Below are 20,740 nucleotides of genomic sequence, written 5' to 3' on the forward strand. Positions count from 1 at the left end.
GGGTAGAATACTAAAGAATGAGGAGGCTCTGTGATGTTCTGATATGGAAAAATCTCCAAGATATATATGAAAGAGAAAAATACATGTAAAGCTGTAGGTCTTTGTGTAGACTTGTTGGCTACCCTGAGGACTAAAGTGAGGGTGTATTCATTATGTACCCATTTTATACATTATGAAGTTTCCATCATGCATTACACTTCTGATCTATATGTGATAAGCAAATAAAATTTAATAAAAATAGAAACATTAAAACATTATTTGCGATTGCATGACATCTTTACCTCCTTAAAAGAACAGGCCTAAAAACAGCCCTAGAACACATACCAAAAAAAAAAAGTTAATTTTACCTTTCAGTTATGTATCTCAAACCAAAAATGTTTACCGTATTAGACAGCTACTAGTATGGTATGAAACTGGACTCTATTATACTAAAAATATAATCTAGGAAAAATTCTGACATTTTTACATTAAAAAGTTGATCTGAAAAATAAAGATGAAAAAAATCTTTCACAAAAAAGTGAGTCCAAAAGTGTTTGCTACTTGCTTTCATTATCTTGGAAAGATCTGAAAAACAAACTCTAGTCTTGAAAAAAGAAATTGAAAGTGTTAGTCGCTCAGTCACACCCACCTCTTTGCAACCCCATCGACTGTAGCTTGTCAGGCTCCTCTGTCTACCGGATTCTCCAGGCAAGAATACTGGAGTGGGTTGCCATTTTCTTCTCCAGGGGATCTTCCCAACCCAGGGATCGAACCTGGGTCTCCTGCATTGCAGGCAGACTCTTTACTGTCTGAGCCACCAGGATCTATCTCTAGTCTTAAAAAACTAGCCAAGATTAATGTTTCACCTGGAGCACTTGTTCTCAATTAATCCTCTTACAGCTAGTATGCTTCCAAGTGCACAGTTCCTAGCCTACCATTGGTGCATGGTCAGTGCTGAATGCATGAGTTAACTCTTCGAGGTCTCATTCAGAGTCCTATTCTAAAGTCATACATTTTCAAAAGTTCTCTTTGTAAAGCAACTCATCACACCAAAACGACATACTCTTAGTATTTCAGTATTAGTTCCTTTTAGTTTTTTCAAATAATACAGTTTTATTCACTTTCAATTGCTACATAATATTTCATCAAATTCTTACAAACCATAACTTATAAACCATAACTGACCTAATCATATTCTTATTGTATATTTAGCCTGAGTTGATGTACTCTCCGTTAAAATTAAAGAGTGCAAAAATGAACATTACATACATTTTAAGTTGTTATTCTAAAGCTTGATCATGGCATAACACAAAGTTAATATATATCATTAAAACAAACCAATAACAATAATTCAGCAACATCAGTAACAGTTCACTGATTTATTAGATGAACAAACATATCCATATAATCAATGAAAACTGTACGATATATAAAATAATTTAAGAAATGTTGGGAATTAGCAGCACCATCCATTATTGAAATAGCAAGAAAAACTTCACATATTTTATGCAAACACGAGAAGAGGATATAACTACTTTAAGACTTATTAATGCCACTGAATGTCTGGGATGATTGAAAAGGGCATCTCTTTAGGCAAACATACCTCCTTCTACTTCAAAGATCTGGTGAGCAAATATGATGGTTAATGTTTTAGAAAAAATGCTACTGAATGAAATAAGAGATACTGCATAGTATTTTAATTAGGACAAGGAGACTAACACCCAGCTACTTTTGCATGGCTCAACACTTCGGCTTCTATGAAAAATTTAGTTCTGGATTATGAAATTAGAAATAAAAAATAATTTAAAAAAGACACTAGCTGTCTCTAAGAAACATTAAGTGGGACACAGGTCACTATGAAAATACATCACTTTTCCAGTTTGCTTAATAATTTACTTTAAAAAGTTGTGTAGTTTTCATCACAAGTGACATACAAATTTCTTAATAAGCATTTTTAAAAGTTTTAATGTATTTCTAAAATCTAATAGATTCTTTTTTTTTTTAAACCTTTAGCCCTGTTGTTACATTTACTGTGTATCAGAGTAACAGACTGAGTTTGTGTGAAGGATACAAATTTACACACATTTTACAGCAACTTACACCCTAACATCTACAAAATTCACATTTATAATACAAGCAAGTACAAGGCCAGGCTAAAATTGTTGAATTCCAAAAAGTCAAATTCATACTATTTTTATTTTGTCCCCTTAAAAAAAGTTCAACTTCGGCACCAAATTCAAAAGAGCCCTCTTAAGAAGTTTGGAAAAAATTTCCAGACGTATTTCAGCAAACACAAACAGTTTTTCTGTGCTGGTGAAGTAAAGGATTTCCAATTTTCTTCTGGCCCCTGAGTCTGCGTCGCACGGTAAGTTTAACAGAGTTCTTGCGCTGGGAGGTTGTGGGGAGGCTTGCAGGCTGAGCACCACTACTACGACTTAAACCATTCCGCCTGTGCTTCTTCATTAGAGGGCCGGAGTTGGATTCTTCCAATGTCCTTTTGAAGTTTGCCGGAGGGGTTCTTTCAACTTCCTGGGCTTTCATTTGACCCGGGCTCGATATCTTCACATTTTTTTGGTCCGTGATGGTGTTTGTTGAATTGGTAGGCACCAGGCCAACGGACAGGCTATTATTCAAAGAATCGTGTATCCTTAAAGTCAGGGCTTTAGTGCAATTTTCTTCTAGTGGCTCTGGATCTTTTGAGGATATGACTGCAGCCTGGACATTCCCTCGAGCTATCTCAGGTGGGACTTCTAAATAATTCTCTGAGAAGGCATTACTACGGATAAGGGCAGGTATATGGTCCTTGGAGTTCAGCCTTGGCCATGGGTCCTCCTCCAGGGGCTGAAAAACAGGAAGGTAAGACCAAGTGAGAAATAATTTGTCCTAGAATTCAGCTTAACCATTGGGGAAATGAAAGGGTTTCATTAGAATAAATGACAAAATTGTTTACTTGGGGGGTTTATTTCCTACTTTCTATATTTAATTTCTGAATATTTAGTAGTGTGGAAAATGTAAAGTGTGACATTAAAGCAATTCTGTCACAATGGAAATTCAGATTGTTGCTTTGCACCCATCTCCTCAACACTAGATGCTGTTCTGGGATTTGAGAAAGTAGGATATATGGGACTGTGCTAAGTATGGCTAGGGCAACATGCAAAGATACAAACGAAAGTCACGTGGAACTTGCAGGTTGCTGCTTAAAAGCCTCACTGGGAGGCACGGTGTGCACTGCTTTAGGTGCAGTGCCCCGAAGCTAAATGTTTTCGGAATCTCCTCCCATCTCCAGACAAGAGATGGGAGGACATTGTTCCTATCAAATAAAAATCTTCCACTATTTTAATAGTTTATAAAATCACTATTTTAATAACTTTCTCAAGGGCAAATTTTAAGCATAAATACTTCCTCTTCCCCAAATGTGTATCATTTCCCTCAATCTTTCCTCTTTCAGTCAAATCAAATTTAATAAAATATTTTCCGAAAAGCCTAAGTAAATCCTTTTGTATTTAGAATGGTAAATAAAGATATATTACTAGTCACCTTCTGATATAAAATTCCCTAGGAATAAACACCTTTTGAAAAAGTGCTTTATAAAAAAGCATATTTATAAAAGTAATGTTTCCTTTAATGTTTCTAGAATTAAGAAGAAAAAGGGAAACTGTAGGAATCTAAAAGCATTTCAATTCAACCATAAACATGAACACGCTTTACTAAGAAAAATAAACCAACTTTAGGTCCACTGGAGGCTAGAGATGAGAAACTCTGACATTCCTAACGTAGTACTGCCCCCAACAGAATACTGCCATGCTTTCTAAAATGCTTTTATTGATTTGTTTGGCTGTGCTGTGTCTGAGTTGCAGCATGCAGAATGGTTGCGACATGCAAACTCTTAGCTGCAGCATGTGGAATTTAGTCTCCTGACCAGGGATTGAACCCAGGTCCCCAGCATTGGGAACCTGAAGTCTTAGCCACTGGACCATCAGGAAAGACCCTTAAGAAAAAAAAAAAAAAAACCTAAGTATATTTCTTTCTTTCTGGGGTCACTGGTTCATCTATTTATTTTACACTGCATGGTTTATGGAAAGCCCAATTCTTATCTGTTTTAACACTGACTAGATGTTGGGCAGCAGTCTTATTTCGAAGTACCGGTGTTGAGCATGGATAACAGAACAGTCTCTATTCTAGAACATTCATATGTGGCTTTCAGCAATATCAACGACAACCTGTCTGTGAATTTATCCCCTCTGCATTAGGTTGATTCCAATGTCTACCCTGATCACAAGCATGTACTGACTGATCACAGAAAACTATACCTCACCATAAGTAATTGTTGACTAAAGGTTCATCTTGCTTTAATATAGAAAAAGGATTTGCAACAAGACCAGGCAGCAGATAAATTCTGTAGACAGAAGACTTCCTACTACCAAACAAGCACATTACTAACTTAGGGACAAGAAAAAAAGATACTCATCAGGCCACTTATACGAATAGAACATAACTGCTCTAGCTTGTACAAAGAGGTTTAGACATTAGATGGAATTTCTTTACAAAAGAAAAACAATGGGATGATTTTAGAGTTAACACAATTTATTGTAATTTCTGTTGTGCTGTGTTCTTTTAAACTCACAAACTATTATTCTGATACCACAGGTGGACTGGCTTTTCTTCCCCTACTTATTCCTTTAACTTTTCCATTTCCTTCTCTTTCTATTGGCATTCTGTGGAAATATACCGCATCTGTTTGAGCAGCCAACGGCTTAGACTTCTGAGACTCATCTCAGATTAATTACTACCTGTATGCTAAGCCTTCTTACGTGTTCATAAAACACATGATATTGAGAGCTTACATCCTAAAAATTCACACTTGCAAAGTTTCACTTCAGAGATCCACTTTGAGAGCTCCATATATTTACAATCCAACAGTAAACAGCTAATTACAAGTTGTGCCTAGAATGCAATTGATACTAAGTGCTAATCCTCTGAAAGAACTCTCTTCCTCATTCCTCCTTCCTAGAGCTCTTGGCTTACTTAAAAAACAGCTAAAATTAGTTTTGCCCTAAAGAAAGATGGAGAAAGAAAGGTGTGCCATAGTAATATATCACTTAAACAGAAGTATTTCTAGTATGTTTGTCCCAAAACAAAGATTTGAGTACCGATTTAGCTTACGATTCAAACAGAAGTTGACATGTCTGTAGATAGGTAACCTAGTCTCAAGTGCCTAATCTAAATATGGGTAAGTCTTAAAAACCATTCAAAATCAATCAAAATGTCATTATATTTATCTAGATGCTACTAAACACAGGATTATTATTATAACAATGAAATAAATCAGAGATACTCATGAGTGGCCATGGTTAACTAAGATAAAAGAAACAAAACAAAACACAATCTCTTGAGCAGAAATCTGTCTTTATTTACTTGTTAGGCCAGAGCCTACAATAGTGATTATTCTGAATGGCTCTAAATATTTTTTCATATTTAGGTGTGGCTAAATGGTTAACAAATAACCATGCCTACACAGAAGTTAGTCCATACATAAATCTCCTAATCTTTACTTTAGTATAATTATTAGATCATTATTTTTCAAAATTGTAAAACATGTTTTAAAGGGCTTCCCTGGTGGTCTAGTGGTTAAGAGCCTGCCTGCCAGTGCAGGGGACAGGGTTCCATCCTGGGGCTGGTAAGATCCCACATGCTGCAAGGCAACTAAGTCCATGAGCCGAAACTACTGAAGCCCACGTGCCTAGAGCCTGCGCTCTGCACCAAGAGAAGCCACCACGACGAGAAGCCCGCGCACTGCAACGCAGAGTAGCAGCAGTTCCTGCTCGCTGCAGCTAGAGAAAGCCTGCACAGCAACCAAGACCCGGGATAGCCGAAAGTAAATCTTTAAAGAGTGTTCTAAACTATTCCTTGGTGTCATTTCTGTACAATTTTACTAATGCCAATCCATACATTAAGAATGTCCTATTACAGTATCTTCTCTCCCCTCATTCTTACCTCCATCCTATGGCACCTCTACACTACCTACAATTCAGTTACAAATATGAACACTTTAGGGAACACAAAAGTAATGAATACTTTCAAATGCAGAAACTGGTGAATTCTGGAATGAACATAAGCTCCTCCATAACACTCAAAAGAGAATGAAGAGACTTTAAAAGATCTCAACCTGCATTATTATTCAAGAGTTTTCAAAGAAAAGAAAGTTTCCACAAGAAATTTTTTTAGGAAAATAAGCATAAAATATTAATTTGTCAATTTCTAAATGAAGAGTCCATGTAAGGAAAATTAAGTTGCCATATATATGTGAGGTAAAAGATGGGAAAGCAATAATGGAAAACTTCCAAGTACTCTATACAGGATCACAATACCCAAAATTAAATAAATTCTTTGTACTGTGTAGCTTTGATCATCTTAAAAAACTGTCTCAATACATGACATAAAATTCCACTGTGTTTCCCATTTTACTGGTCATTCTTCTGAAAGCACATTCTCAGAAGGCCAGATATATCACAGCAGTTATCAATATTACTAATTATTAGCAGAAGATTGGAAAAAAGTAGGAAAAAATTGGGATGAAATCAGAAAAAAGGGAAATACTATAGCATTTAAACTTATTTCTGAGCACATCTTAAATTCATTCAATATTAATATGGGTAAGAAACAGGAATGATGTTTCTTATTCATGTTAATAGACAGCCAATTCTAAAGGCTGATATCCTAAGGTCCAGTTCAGCCTTGATTCTGTATCTTATTCAAACTGCTTAATATCTCACTCTTATTATCTATAAATGGAATTAATTATCTGCACTATTTAGCTTCCAGGGTTATGAGGTTCAAATGAAATACCACATATGAAAGTCCATCACAAGCTTTTAATTTAAATGCTTACAAACATGCATAATATTAGAAGGGAATCAGTATGTTCCAAATATTAATACTGTTAATAGTCTTCAGGGGCCACATCTAGTCACTGTCTATTAGATGTTCTACGGAGATCCAGTATGCACTTTAATACCTCTGGGTACTAAATAAGAAGCACTAAATAAGAAGTACTGATAAGAAGTTACACAACAAAATCCAAAATCCTATTTTATAAAGAATCTGAAAACTGTTTTCATGTAATACTAATCAGAGAAATTCCATCTATTACAGCTTAAATACTAGAGAATTGTATACCTTGACTGGTGGTGTAGAACACGGAGAAGGAGTCATCACGCAGGTTTCTTGACTGTTATAGGAAGGGCTATCAGTCAGGTTCAGATAGAGCTCATCTTCACTGGTGAAATGTCCCTGACTGTCCACTCCCGGAGAGATGCAGATTACTATGGCACTAGTATTATCTGCTCGAAGCATTCGCTGCCTCCAGCGGCCTAGGGCTCGATTCACAAGCATTTTGGCACAAGACTGTCCATGCTCACCCTGTATTTAAAACAACAGAAAAGAAGATAACTCAGACTCCGTTACCACTATGGTTGTATCAAATTAATACAAATTAATAATGTTCAACAAGGCCTACATAAATAATTAAAATTTCAAACCTTATCCACAATCCCTATAACTATGTTAAGACAGCATTGCTCTAAATTAAAAAATAAATCAATAAAGCCTTATCCTGTGGTTAAATTTCATCTGTATTTTTATCTTTTGGGGAGCAAGAAACTTGGTCTTCATTGTAACCTTACTTAAGAAAAGTTATACAGTTATACAGAAATTATCTAAAAGGGGGAAGTAAACATCAAGATATTACAGATAAACAACTATACGCCAATAAAAATTAATTTTAAGAAGTATTACAATAAATAATTCACAAATGAAATAATCATACATGGCAAAAAAAAAAAAAAACCCACACTGCAAAGGGCCAATTTCCTAAAATAAGAGATTCTGCAAATCAAAGACAACCCCAACATAAAAAAATGTCAAAGGACATGAACCAACTATAGAGACAAAGAAATATAAATGGTTCTCAGCTATATATACATACATATATATGTGTACACTGTTGCTGTTCAGTTGCTCAGACATGTCCAACTCTGCGACCCCACAGACTGCAGCACACCAAGCTTTCAGGTCCTTCACTATCTCTTGGAGTTTGCTCAAACTCATGTCCACTGAGTTGACGATGCCATCCAACTACCTCATCTTCTGTCAGTCCCTTCTCCTCCTGCCCTCAATCTTTCCCAGCATCAGGGTCTTTTCCAATGAGTCAGCTCTTTGCCTCAGGTGGCCAAGAACTTCAGCTTCAGCATCAAAGTCCTTCCACTGAATATTGAGCGTTGATTTTCTTTAGGATTTACTGGTTTGATCTCCGTGCTGTCCAAGGGACTCTCCAGAGTCTTCTCCAGCACCACAGTTTGAAAGCATTTATTCTTCGGTGCTCAGTCTTCTTTATGGTCCAACACTCACATCCATACATGACTATTGGAAAACCCATAGCTTTGACTATATGGACCTTTCTTGTCAAAGTGACGTCTCTGCTTTTTAATACACTGTCTAGGTATGTCATAACTTTTCTTCCAAGGAGCAAGTATCTTTTAATTTCATGGCTGCAGTCACAGTCTGCAGTGATTTTGGAGCCCAAGAAAATAAAATCTGTCACTGTTTCCATTTTTTCCCCATTTATTTGCCAGAAAGAGGTAGAACCGGATGCCACGATCTTAGTTTCTTGAATGTTGAATTTTAAGCCACCTTTTCCCTCTCCTCTTTTCACCTTCACCAAGAAGCTCTTTAGTTCCTCTTCACTTTCTGCCATTAGGGTGAAAGCATATCTGAGGTTATTGGTATTTCTCCTGGCAATCTTAATTCCAGCTTGTGCTTCATCCAGTCCAGCATGTCACATGATGCACTCTGCATATAAGTTAAACAAGCAGAGTGACAATATACAACCTTGACGTACTCCTTGACCAATTTTGAACCAGTCTGTTGTTCCATGTCCATTTCTAACTACTGCTTCTTGACCTGCATATAGGTTTCTCAGGAGATAGGTAAAGTTGTCTGGTATTCCCATCTCTTTTAAGAATTTTCCAGTTTCTTGTGATCCACCCAGTCAAAGGCATACATACATACATAAATGGCTAATGTCACTTACATGAAGAAAAAAGCAATACAAGCCATATAGTATAGAGATCAAATATATACCAACAGTATGCCAGCAAATTTGGAAAACTCAGCAGTGGCCACAGGACTGGAAAAGGTCAGTTTTCATTCCAGTCCCAAAGAAAGGCAATGCCAAAGAATGCTCAAACTACCACACAATTGCACTCATCTCACACGCTAGTAAAGTAATGCTCAAAATTCTCCAAGCCAGGCTTCAGCAATATGTGAACTGTGAACTTCCAGATGTTCGAGCTGGTTTTAGAAAAGGCAGAGGAGCCAGAGATCAAATTGCCAACATCTGCTGGATCATCAAAAAAGCAAGAGAGTTCCAGACTATGCCAAAGCCTTTGACTGTGTGGATCACAATAAACTGCGGAAAATTCTGAAAGAGATGGGAATACCAGACCTGACTTGCCTCTTGAGAAACCAATATGCAGGTCAGGAAGCAACAGTTAGAACTGGACATGGAATAAGAGACTGGTTCCAAATAGGAAAAAGAGTATGTCAAGGCTGTATATTGTTACCCTGCTTATTTAACTTATATGCAGAGTACATCATGAGAAACGCTGGGCTGTAGAAAGCACAAGCTGGAATCAAAATTGCCGGGAGAAATATCAATAACCTCAAATATGCAGATGACACCACCCTTATGGCAGAAAGTGAAGAAGAACTAAAGAGTCTCTTGATGAAAGTGAAAGAGGAGAATGAAAAAGCTGGCTTAAAGCTCAACATTCAGAAAATGAAGATCATGGCATCCAGTCCCATCACTTCATGGCATACAGATGGGGAAACAGTGGAAACAGTGGCTGACTTTATTTTTCTGGGCTCCAAAATCACTGCAGATGGTGATTGCAGCCATGAAATCAAAAGACACTTACTCCTTGGAAGGAAAGTTATGACCAACCTAGACAGCATATTCAAAAGCAGAGACATTACTTTGCCAACAAAGGTCTGTCTAGTCAAGGATATGGTTTTTCCAGTGGTCGTGTATGGATGTGAGAGTTGGACTATAAACAAAGTTGAGCGCCGAAGAATTGATGCTTTTGAACTGTGGTGTTGGAAAAGACTCTTGAGAGTCCCTTGGACTGCAAGGAGATCCAACTAGTCTATTCTAAAGGAGATCAGTCCTGGCTGTTCATTGGAAGGACTGATGTTGAAGCTGAAACTCCAATACTTTGGCCACCTGATGCGAAGAGCTGACTCATTTGAAAAGACCCTGATGCTGACAAAGATTGAGGGTAGGAGAAGAAGGGGACGACACAGGATGAGATGGTTGGATGGTATCACTGACTCGATGGACATGGGTTTGGGTGGACTCCGGGAGTTGGCGATGGACAGGGAGGCCTGGCGTGCTGCGGTTTATGGGGTCACAAAGAGTCGGACATGACTGAGCAACTGAACTGAACTGACTGAACTGATATACCAACAGAAACAGTAAAAAAGGAAAAAAACAAATTAAACAATCTCATGTTATACAAATAAATGTGGCTTAGAATAAGACTAATAGCATTATGTTGTTGTTTAGTTGCTAAATTGTGTCCAACTCTTTGCAACCGCATGGACTGTAGCCCGCCAGGCTCCTCTGCCCCATGGGATATCCCCAGGCAAGAATACTGGAGTGGGTTGCCATTTCTTCTCCAGGGGATCCTCCTGACCCAGCAATCAACCCCGTACCTCCTGCATTGGCAGGTGCATTCTGTACCACTGAGCCACCAGGGAAGCCCCCAAAAAGCATCATACAATGGATTTATAACTGTTAAGTTTCAAAGAACAGAAAAGAAAAATTATGTGCTCCAGAAAAGAGTTTCCTGTTTTAAAAGTACCTCTAGAAACAGCTGCAGAGAAGGCAATGGCACTCCACTCCAGTACTCTTGCCTGGAAAATCCCATGGACGGGGAGCCTGGTAGGCTGCAGTCCATGGGGTCGCTAAGAGTCGGACACGACTGAGCGACTTCACTTTCACTTTCCACTTTCATGCACTGGAGAAGGAAATGGCAACCCACTCCAGTGTTCTTGCCTGGAGAATCCCAGGGACGGGGAAGCCTGGTGGGCTGCCGTCTATGGGGTCGCACAGAGTCAGACACGACTGAAGCGACTTAGCAGCAGTAGTAGCAGCAGAAAGAGCTGAATAATGAAAATGAGTAGAAATGTTTGAAAAAGAAATGTGCCATGAACTATAAGCAGAAAAAAAATTTTACTTAATATGATAGATTAATGTGTTACAAGATTAAATATTAACATACTGTAATGTATACTATATAATAATATATAATCTACTACAGTACTATAAATACTTCATTAAAATATATATTACACATATGTCATTTAACTGTCAGCTCTACCCCTAAAGTTTATATATTCAAACTGAATAAAGAACTGGGTTTTTTTTCATTCTCTCCTTGGGAAACAGGTAATCATTTTTATTTGGGGTTGTCTGATCTTGGTCATAGTACAGTATTCAATACATTAATGATGGCAAACTGCAAAAACTCATCTCAGCTGCTTTAAAATCTTAGTGTTAAGCCATCCTTGCATTCCTAAGAAAGGCATCGCATGTAATGATGTTTTAAAACACTGCTTGCCCCCTTCTAATATGAAAAATACGTACCTCAACTGATCAAAGGCAGCATCAATCTGTAACTCATTAGTCTATCACATCCCCCAGTGTACGCGCACGCTGCACCACTCGCCAAACACCAGAGCCCTGAGAACTCGCTGAAGGACTCTCCCTTTCACTTCTGTGTGCCTGTTTCCCTCCCAGTAAAGCTCCACCAAAAGGAAATCTATATCAGCCATTTCTACTAACTTACTTGCCCTCTCCCTCAACTCACTGATTCTGTTGACTTGAAAGTCGCTCAGTCGTGTCTGACTCTTTGCAACCCCAAGGACTATACACTCCATGGAATTCTCTAGGTCAGAATACTGGAGTGGGTAGCGTTTCCCTTCTCCAGGAGATCTTCCCAACCCAAGGCTCGAACCCAGGTCTCCCACATTGCAGGTGGATTCTTTACCAGCTGAGCCACACAGGAAGCCCAAGAATACTGGGAGTAGGTAGCCTATCCTTTCTCCAGCAGATCTTCCTGACCTAGGAGTCAAACCAGGGTCACCTGCATTGCAGGTGGATTCTTTACCAACTGAGCCATCAGGGAAGCCCCTGTTGACTTGGGCCACTCCATAATACTGTGTCCTTCTCTTCCACCATACTGTCTCACTAGGTGAGGTCACAAATTGTTGTGGCTTTACTTTACTCCTATTAACACTGAAATTAGCATTTCCAGGCACTGCCTTTCAGTAACTGCCTACTGAAAATATCTATCTAGATGAACCAAAGGCACCTCCTATTCAACATGCTTACATATGAACTAATCATCCCTCCTCATAAAATGATGTGTTTCTTCTTCATAACAGCTTCCAGCCATCACTAAGTAATTTGGGTGTCATACTCTCCCTTCTTAAAACCCAAGTTCTGTCAATCCTATCGTTTAATGTATTTCTTTTTTGCTTGTGTGTGTGTAGCGTAGTCTTTTTGTTTTTCCATTGCTGCCTTAGATTCAAGCTTGCAAAAATTTTCATTTAGAACGTAACAGCAGCCTCCATAGAAGAAGCCTAATAAACTCATTAAGAAAAATCAAATCAAATACACTGGCAGTAAAAATCAACATGTAAAGAGAGATGAAGACAGATCTTATAGATATGACTCTATTCATTGAAATTCACCTCGCAAGGATTCTTCACTAATCACTGCTGACACTCATTCTCTTTCATTGCCAACTTTGCCGGTTTCATTTTATTAAGAGGTCAGATGGTTTTCCTGCACATCCTAATAAATACAATCTTCACATCCATTATCATCTACCCTCTATTCTATATTCCACTCTGCAATGAGTATGCTTTCTAAAATGCTTTTCAATGTGCTCCACTACCTGGTTACAAAGACCTAACTTCGTAACAGACCATTCAAAACCTTTTTGCTTCTTGTTTTCCAATCACATCAAGTTACTTGTGAAACCTGAATGTATTGTAGACTTGTCTCTTCGACTTTACACATTCTATTCCTTTGTCTGGAAAGCTTCACTCTCCTCCCTTGATTTCTTAACCTGGTAAATTCAACTCCACCTTTAAGACTTGCTCAAATACGAGTCTCACCCATGAAACTTCCTTATGCAATCTTCAAGTTTCCTATCCTCTCTCTCTCAGTTCTCAACACCTGTTCTAAATATTGTTCTATAGATACTCTTTAAATACTCATTTAGGTGTTTACGAATAGGTTCTTCCAGCCCAATAAAACTGGTTTATGGCCTCATCATGCCACTGAAATGTTTTTCTCTCATCATTAAAGAATTATAAATCCAGAGACTTCCCTGGTAGTTCCAGTGGTTAAGAATCTGCCCTGCAATGCAAGGAACGTGGGTTCAATTCCTGGTCAGGGAACTAAGATCGCACAAGACACGGGACAGCTAAGCCCATGCGTCATGACTACTGAGCCTGCATGGCACAACCAGAGAGCTGGCATGCTGCAACTAAAAGGTGACACAGCCAGAAAAAAAAAAAGAATTATAAATCCAACAGACATGGGAATTCTCTGGCAGTTCAGTGGCTAGGACTGCATGCTTTCACTATCAAGGGTCCAGGTTCCCTGGCCAGGGAACTAAGATCCTGCAAGCGAGCACAGCCAAAGAAAATAATATTTATTTTATTTAATCTTTGTTTTACATCTAACATCACTGACCAAATGCATCATCCTAGACCCGAGTTTGTAGAATTGAATAGACACATGACTGTTAGATGGTGAAGAATCTGCCTGCCAACGCAGGAGATGCCAGAGATGCAGCTTTGATCACTGGGTCAGGAAGATCCCCTGGAGTAGGAAATGGCAACCCACTCCAGGATACTTGCCTGGGAAATTCCACAAGAGGATCCTGGCAGGTTACAGTCCATGGGGTCGCAAAGAGTTAGACATGACTGAGCATGCACGCATGCACTTATCATCAAAACAACTCACAATCAAATGGTACTGATAGCTACCTATACATCCTGGTTGCAATAATATGGCAAATGCTGAGCAAGGGCCATGTTCTATCTACCTTTGCATCCTGTGTACCTAGTGCCTAACATGGTAGCTGAGGGAATAAATGCAGGCAATTTAATACAAGTTCTTTTATTCTGTCTCCTTATTTAGCTTCACCGATCCTCTCATCTTAGGAAAAGATCATCTCTTCCAAGGAGCCATTGCTTCCAGTTACTTCCATGTGCTTTGGACCTTTATCTCTTATTTCTCTTATTCTGTCAATCTTTCTTGTAAAGACTATAAAACTGCTTTCAAGACCCTGTCTTTTCAAGGTAACAATGGCAATTCCCTTGTCTTGCCGAACACTCACTACATCTATTTCCCAGGCTCACAAAATATTCTTTCATCATCACTCCAACCTGCCAGCTAATGTTCCCATCACTTCAATTGAAACTCTGCATCCTTGAAGATCACTAATACTAGAAGATCCTAACTGTAAAACCCAATATCCTGTTTTCATCCATCTGTCTCTACTTCTTTGTAGAATCTGACTTTGCTGGCTACTGCTCCAAAAAACACTCTCTTTGCTTGCTTTCAATAACATCACACTTTCCCGAATCTCCTTCGTCACTGCTCAGAATAAAGAGATCAATTTTCAAGCAAGCCATGAAGGAAAGGAAAGGATTTTCTCATTGACGGTTGTTTCAAGGTTTATAGGTATATAAAGTATAGGTATAGGTAACAGAGTCACCACGTGACCCAGCAATTCCATTCCCAGGTCGATATGAGAGAACCGAGAACATGTCCAGAAACTTGTCTGTGAATGTTAATAGCAGCAGCATTCAAAATAGCCAAAAAGTGGAAACAGTTCAAGGATCCATCATTCCCCTAATGAGCTGCAGAAACCTATACCTTACTTTCTTCTCCAGCCAGGGCAAATGCAAAGACCTACTCCACGGGAACACGCTTAGTTCATATTCAAGACTCCTGACGAAAGCACCAGAACAATGCATAGGTGATCATATGGAATTGAGTTACTTCTCACCATCAGGTATTTTTTCTCCTCTTGGTCCTGGCACATGGAGATGGCGTCTTGAGGTGGGATCATATTCCAAAGCCCATCACTTCCCAAGATAATATACTTGTGCTTCTGGGGGTCAAGAGTGTGGACGCTTGTGTCTGGTTCAGGTGACACCACAAACTCGCCACTGAAGAAATCATAGCTCCACAAATCACCTGGGGAGCAGGAGGCAGAAAAAGCCAGAAGCATCATTTCCAAGAGAGTAGTATCCCATCAACAGATTAAAGAGGAAAATCTACATGTTCATCTCACAAGATGCAGAATAGCATTTGATAACATTCGAAATCCATTCATGACTTTAAAAAAGAAAAATTCTTAGCAAACTAGAAATTTTAAAAGTTAACTCTCTTATTAACCTGATAAAAGCATGTCTTTTATCACCACTTTTCTTCCAGTTCTATACGAGGGATCCTTCTCAACACAGTAAGAAAATAAAAATATATCATATATATGTATTAGAAAGGAGAAAATAAAACTATCATTTCTTGCAGATAATTTTATTTCTACATAGGAAATCAAAAAGAATTTAGATAAATTATCAGAACAGGAACACTTAGCAAGGTTGCTAAATAATAAATAAAAGTCAGCAGTATCTCTATATAACAGCAAGAAACAGAAAATATAAAATTTTAAACAATTCCATTTACAACAATGAACCAAATGCAAGGTACTGAAAAGTTTAACAAAAGGCATGCAAATCTATCATGGACAAAATTATACAATTAGATTCCAGTATCTAAATACACAGAGAAAGAAATTATAAGCAAAGATAGGAAGATCATGAAGATGTTAAGTCTTCCAAAAATAACCTATAACGTCAGTGTAATTCCATCTAAAATCCCAAAAGGATTCTTGTAGAATTTGACGAACTGATTCAAAAATGTATAGGAAGGAACTACTGTATAGCACAGGGAACTCTACTCCATATTCTGTAATGATCTGTATGAGAAAGAAGCACTACTCTGTAATGATCTATATGAGAAAAGACTCTAAAAAGGAGTGGATATATGTACTAATATATGTATAACTGATTCATTTTGCTGTACAGCAGAAACTAACATGACATTGCAAATCAACTATATTTCAATAACATTTTAAAAATACATTGAAAAGTAGAAGAAAAAATAAATAAAATGTATAGGGAAGAGCAAATGGCCAAGATTAACTAAGATAACTGTGAAGAAAAGATAAAGTGGGGAGAACTTGCTCTATAAGTAGGAGTTCTAGTGGCTAACCGAAAACCTGTTAACCCCCCAGGTCAAGACAATTTGATGTAACCCCCTACATCAAATCGGAAAGGATGAGTGCTAGTCACTTGGAAGAAAACTGCAGAGATAAAAATGAGCATTTTTATGCTTTTAACCTATCTTTGGAAGCTAAAAAGTTGTAACCAGTCTTTGGAGATCAACAGTTCACTCTTCCAGTGAGCCTCTCCCTGATTATCCTCTCCCTGATCAGCTCCACGTAAAACAACGCCTAAAACTTCTGCCTTTCGGATCCACCGGATGAAGACCTCAGAATGTTCAACATAAAAAAAACTTTCAGTTACTCAGGTCATCAACAGATCAATAAAACAGAAACAGGAAGAAAATTTATAGAAACCATCTATCCTTCTGTGATACACAAGATAACTAAGTAGGACAATATAAACTCTTCTGCTCCCCGAAACAGGAAGGAGGAGACAGAAAGATGAAAACAAATTTCTGCCTCTTTTGTTTGTTGTGATATTCTTTGGGCAAAGACCTTAAATTAAGAGCAAAAAGTTTTCAGACAAGAGGATAAATTGTGTTTGCCGCTGCTAAGCAGGTCTGACTTTTGCTAAATAAGAGGAAGTTCTCTGTCCTCTCCTTATTCAAACTTTACCATACCTTCCCATCAGAAATACTGGCCATTTCAACTATGCTCAGAGCCGAAGGAAAGAATAGCTTGAAGCAATTACTCTAATATAAAATAGGAACTCACTGCTAAACCAGCCTCTTGAAAGGGGCAATTCATTCTTCAGAGTAACAAAAGAGAACACATATGACCACTAAAAGCTAGTTATAATCCAGGCCAGCACACAAAGACACATTCATCAATTTATACCAGTAAAAGAAAAATCCCTGGTTGAAACTATAAAAATGAACATGGATAGAAAAACAGTTAAGATAAATATTAAAGTAGAATTACAGGGTTCATACGTGATGTTAAAAGCCTTCAAAAGTAGTTTTCCCCCAATATTTGGAATTTATATTGCCATTGCAAGTAAGAACATAAATTTACATACAGCAGAATCCCTAATATGTCTAAAATTAAAATCTAGGTTAAAAAAAAGAAATTCCAACTTTCAATCTAATGCAAACTATATAACCTTGAAGAAGGGTCACAATTTCTCATATATAAACTAACAATAATATCTTTATAAATTGGAAAATATTTTTAAATAAGTTATTTCACATAGCACAAAAACCAAAAGATACAAAAATCTCTGTTCCCACTCATGTGCTTTCTGGTTCTACACTGAGGGAATAACTGTTGTCCTCATGTATTCTTCTAGAGATGTCTATGGATATATATACAAGTATATATGTATACTCCTTCTACAAAATCATTCTCTCAAGCTTGCAACTCCCAAATATGTTCTCTCAAGCTTGCAACTCCCATAGTCCCCAATATGCTGTTCATCTCTTTTCTTCTGACTAAACCTCAGTACATTTCCAGAAGAAACATACATTTCTTTTAACTTAAATTTATGAAACTGTTTCTTTTTTTAATTATTTTTTTTGTTTTTGGCCATACCACGCAGCATGAAAAAAGGGCTTCCCTAGTGGCTCAGCAGGTAAAGAATCCGCCTGCCAAAGCAGGAGGCACGGGTTTGATCCCTGGGTCGGGAAGATCCCCTGGAGAAGGAAATGGCAATCCACTCCAGTATTCTTGCCTGGGAATCCCAGGCACAGAGGAGCCTGGCATCACCAAAGAGCCAACAACTTGGCATGTGGGATCTCCGTTTCCTCACGAGGGATCAAACCTGTGCCCCCTAGAATGGAAGCAAGAAGTCCTAACCACTGGATCACCAGGGAAGTCCCAAACTCTGGGTTTTGAATGGGACTACATATCAATAACCTCAGATACGCAGATGACAATACCCTTATGGCAGAAAGTGAAGAAGAACTAAAGAGTCTCTTGATGAAAGTGAAAGAGGAGAGTGAAAAAGTTGGCTTAAAGCTCAACGTTCAGAAAACGAAGATCATGGCATCCGGTCCTATCACTTCATGGCAAATAGATGTGGAAACAGTGGCTGACTTTATTTTTCTGGGCTCCAAAATCACTGCAGATGGTGATTGCAGCCATGAAATTAAAAGACGCTTACTCCTTGGAAGGAACCAACCTAGACAGCATATTAAAAAGCAGAGACATTACTTTGCCAACAAAGGTCCATCTAGTCAAGGCTATGGTTTTTCCAGTGGTCATGTATGGATGTGAGAGTTGGACTGTGAAGAAAGCTGAGCGCCAAAGAATTGAACGCTTTTGAACTATGGTGTTGGGAGAAGACTCTTGAGAATCCCTTAGACCAGTCCATCCTAAAGGAGATCAGTCCTGAATATTCATTGGAAGGACTGATGCTGAAGCTGAAACTCCAATACTTTGGCCACCTGATGCGAAGAGCTGACTCATTTGAAAAGACCCTGATGCTGGATGGAGGGCAGGAGGAAAAGGGGACGACAGAGGATGAGATGGTTGGATGGCATGACCGACTCAATGGACATGAGTTTGGGTGGACTCCAGGAGTTGGTGATGGACAGGGAGGCCTGGTGTGCTGCGGTCCATGGGACCGCAAAGAGTAGGACACGACTGAGCGACTGAACTGAACTGAACCCTGAACCATAGATCAATTTGGATAGAAATGCCATCTTAACAATATTCTATTTCCCAACCCGACAATATGGTGTATCTCTTCTTTAATCTGAGCATAAGGATATTTCTTCTATAGAACCATAGTCAGAAAATGGCATGCTGATCCAGAATTGTGTAATATAAAACCTATCTTCAAATTTTTACAATTATCTCAATAATGTCTCTCTTTTTTGGCCACACTGTGTGTCCTGCAGTGTCTTTGGCCACGCTGTGTGTCCTGACCAAGGACCAAACCCGGGCCCCTCAGTAAAAGTGCTGAGTCCTAACCACTGGATCACCAGGGAATTTTGCAATAATTTTTTTTTCTTAAAGAAACATTTATGGCTGCGTTGGGTCTTTGTCGCTGCCTTCTCTAGTTGCAGCAAGCAGGGCCTTCTCACTGCAGTGGCTTCTCTTGTTGCAGAGCATGGGCTCTAGAGTTCTCGGGCCTCAGTGGCTGCAGCACGGGAGCTCAGCAGTTGTGGGTACACAGGCTTAGTCGCTCCCCGGCATGTGGGATCTTCCCAGACCAGGGATCGAGCCTGGGTCCCATGCATTGGCAGGCAGATTCTGAACCACGGGACCACCAGGAAAATCCAACAACCCCTTTTTTAATGTCCAGGATCCACTCAAGGATCATTCCTTGCATTTAGTTGGCATATTTTTAGTTGTTTTTAACCCAGAACAACTCTCTAGGTTTCGTGATTTTTGTCATTCATGACACTAACAGACCATTGTCAAAAGTCTCCAGGCCAGCTGTTTTGCAGAATGACCCTTGATTTAGGGTTTTGCTGTTTGTTTGCTTCTTTGTGTTCTGCAAGATATAAAGGCTTGTATTCAGGTTAAATTTGGTTTTGGCCGGAATACCACTTTCTCAGCTAATCACGTTAGGAGGTACAGTGTCAGTCTGTGCCACTGGCAATGCCGAGTTTGATTATTCAGTTAAATTGCTGTCCACCAACGCTGTAAAGGTATCCCCAAGTAATCTGAAGGGTGATGGTTGGAGACTGTGTAAAATATCCTGTTCCTTACCAAAATACGCCAGCTTTTAGCATCCATTAATGATTCTTGCACAAATCACATGTTATTGTAATAGTTGTAAACTGAAGACAGAACACTAACATTTATTAGTTGTCTTTCCCTATTTTTGTATCTTTGGCTGCACTGGGTCGTTGCTGCACACAGGCTTTCTCTAGCTGTGGCGAGTGGGTGTAGCCTCCAGTTGCAGTGCTCGGGCTTCTCACTGCAGTGGCTTCTCTTGTTGCAGAACAGAGACTCTAGAGCCTGGGCTCAGGAGTCGTGGCACACAGGCTTAGGTGCTCCGCAACATGCTGAATCTTCCTGGACCAGGGATCGAACCTGTGTCCCCTGCACTGGCAGGTGGATTCTTAACCACAGGACCACCAGGCAAGCCCCTAGTTATCTTGTCTAAAGAAAAGCTTTCCATTCTTCTACTTCTTTATAATCTTTTTGTATCAGTATGGACTTAGGGAGTCCATAGAGATAAAGAGTCCTCCTGCACTTCAGGTGGACTCTTTACCCTGAGCCACCAGAGAAGTCTTCTGCATGGCTTTCAGTTCAGTTCAGTCGTTCAGTCGTGTCTGACTCTTTGTGACCCCGTGGACTGCAGCACACCAGGCTTCCCTGTCCATCACCAACTCCTGAAGCTTACTCAAACTCATGTCCATCAAGTCGGTGATGCC

General features: G+C 39.0%; 1 protein-coding gene across 2 annotated transcripts in view; it reads right to left on the bottom strand.

The window, feature by feature from the left end:
• Positions 1-1,066: 1,066 nt before the first annotated feature.
• Positions 1,067-20,740, bottom strand: part of PPM1D (protein phosphatase, Mg2+/Mn2+ dependent 1D) — a 61,132-nt gene continuing 41,458 nt past the window's right edge. Inside the window, exons 4-6 of one of the 2 annotated variants that reach the window (XM_005220002.5) lie at positions 15,129-15,319; positions 7,156-7,398; positions 1,067-2,820 (exon numbers count right to left, since the gene is read on the bottom strand). In XM_005220002.5, the coding sequence (XP_005220059.1) occupies positions 2,263-2,820; positions 7,156-7,398; positions 15,129-15,319 (992 nt within the window). In that variant the 3' untranslated portion in view covers positions 1,067-2,262. The remainder of the gene's footprint in view (positions 2,821-7,155; positions 7,399-15,128; positions 15,320-20,740) is intronic. The other variant, NM_001191444.2, reaches the window with a different exon arrangement.

This window comes from Bos taurus, chromosome 19 (genome assembly GCF_002263795.3).
Source record: "Bos taurus isolate L1 Dominette 01449 registration number 42190680 breed Hereford chromosome 19, ARS-UCD2.0, whole genome shotgun sequence".
NCBI lineage: Eukaryota > Metazoa > Chordata > Mammalia > Artiodactyla > Bovidae > Bos > Bos taurus.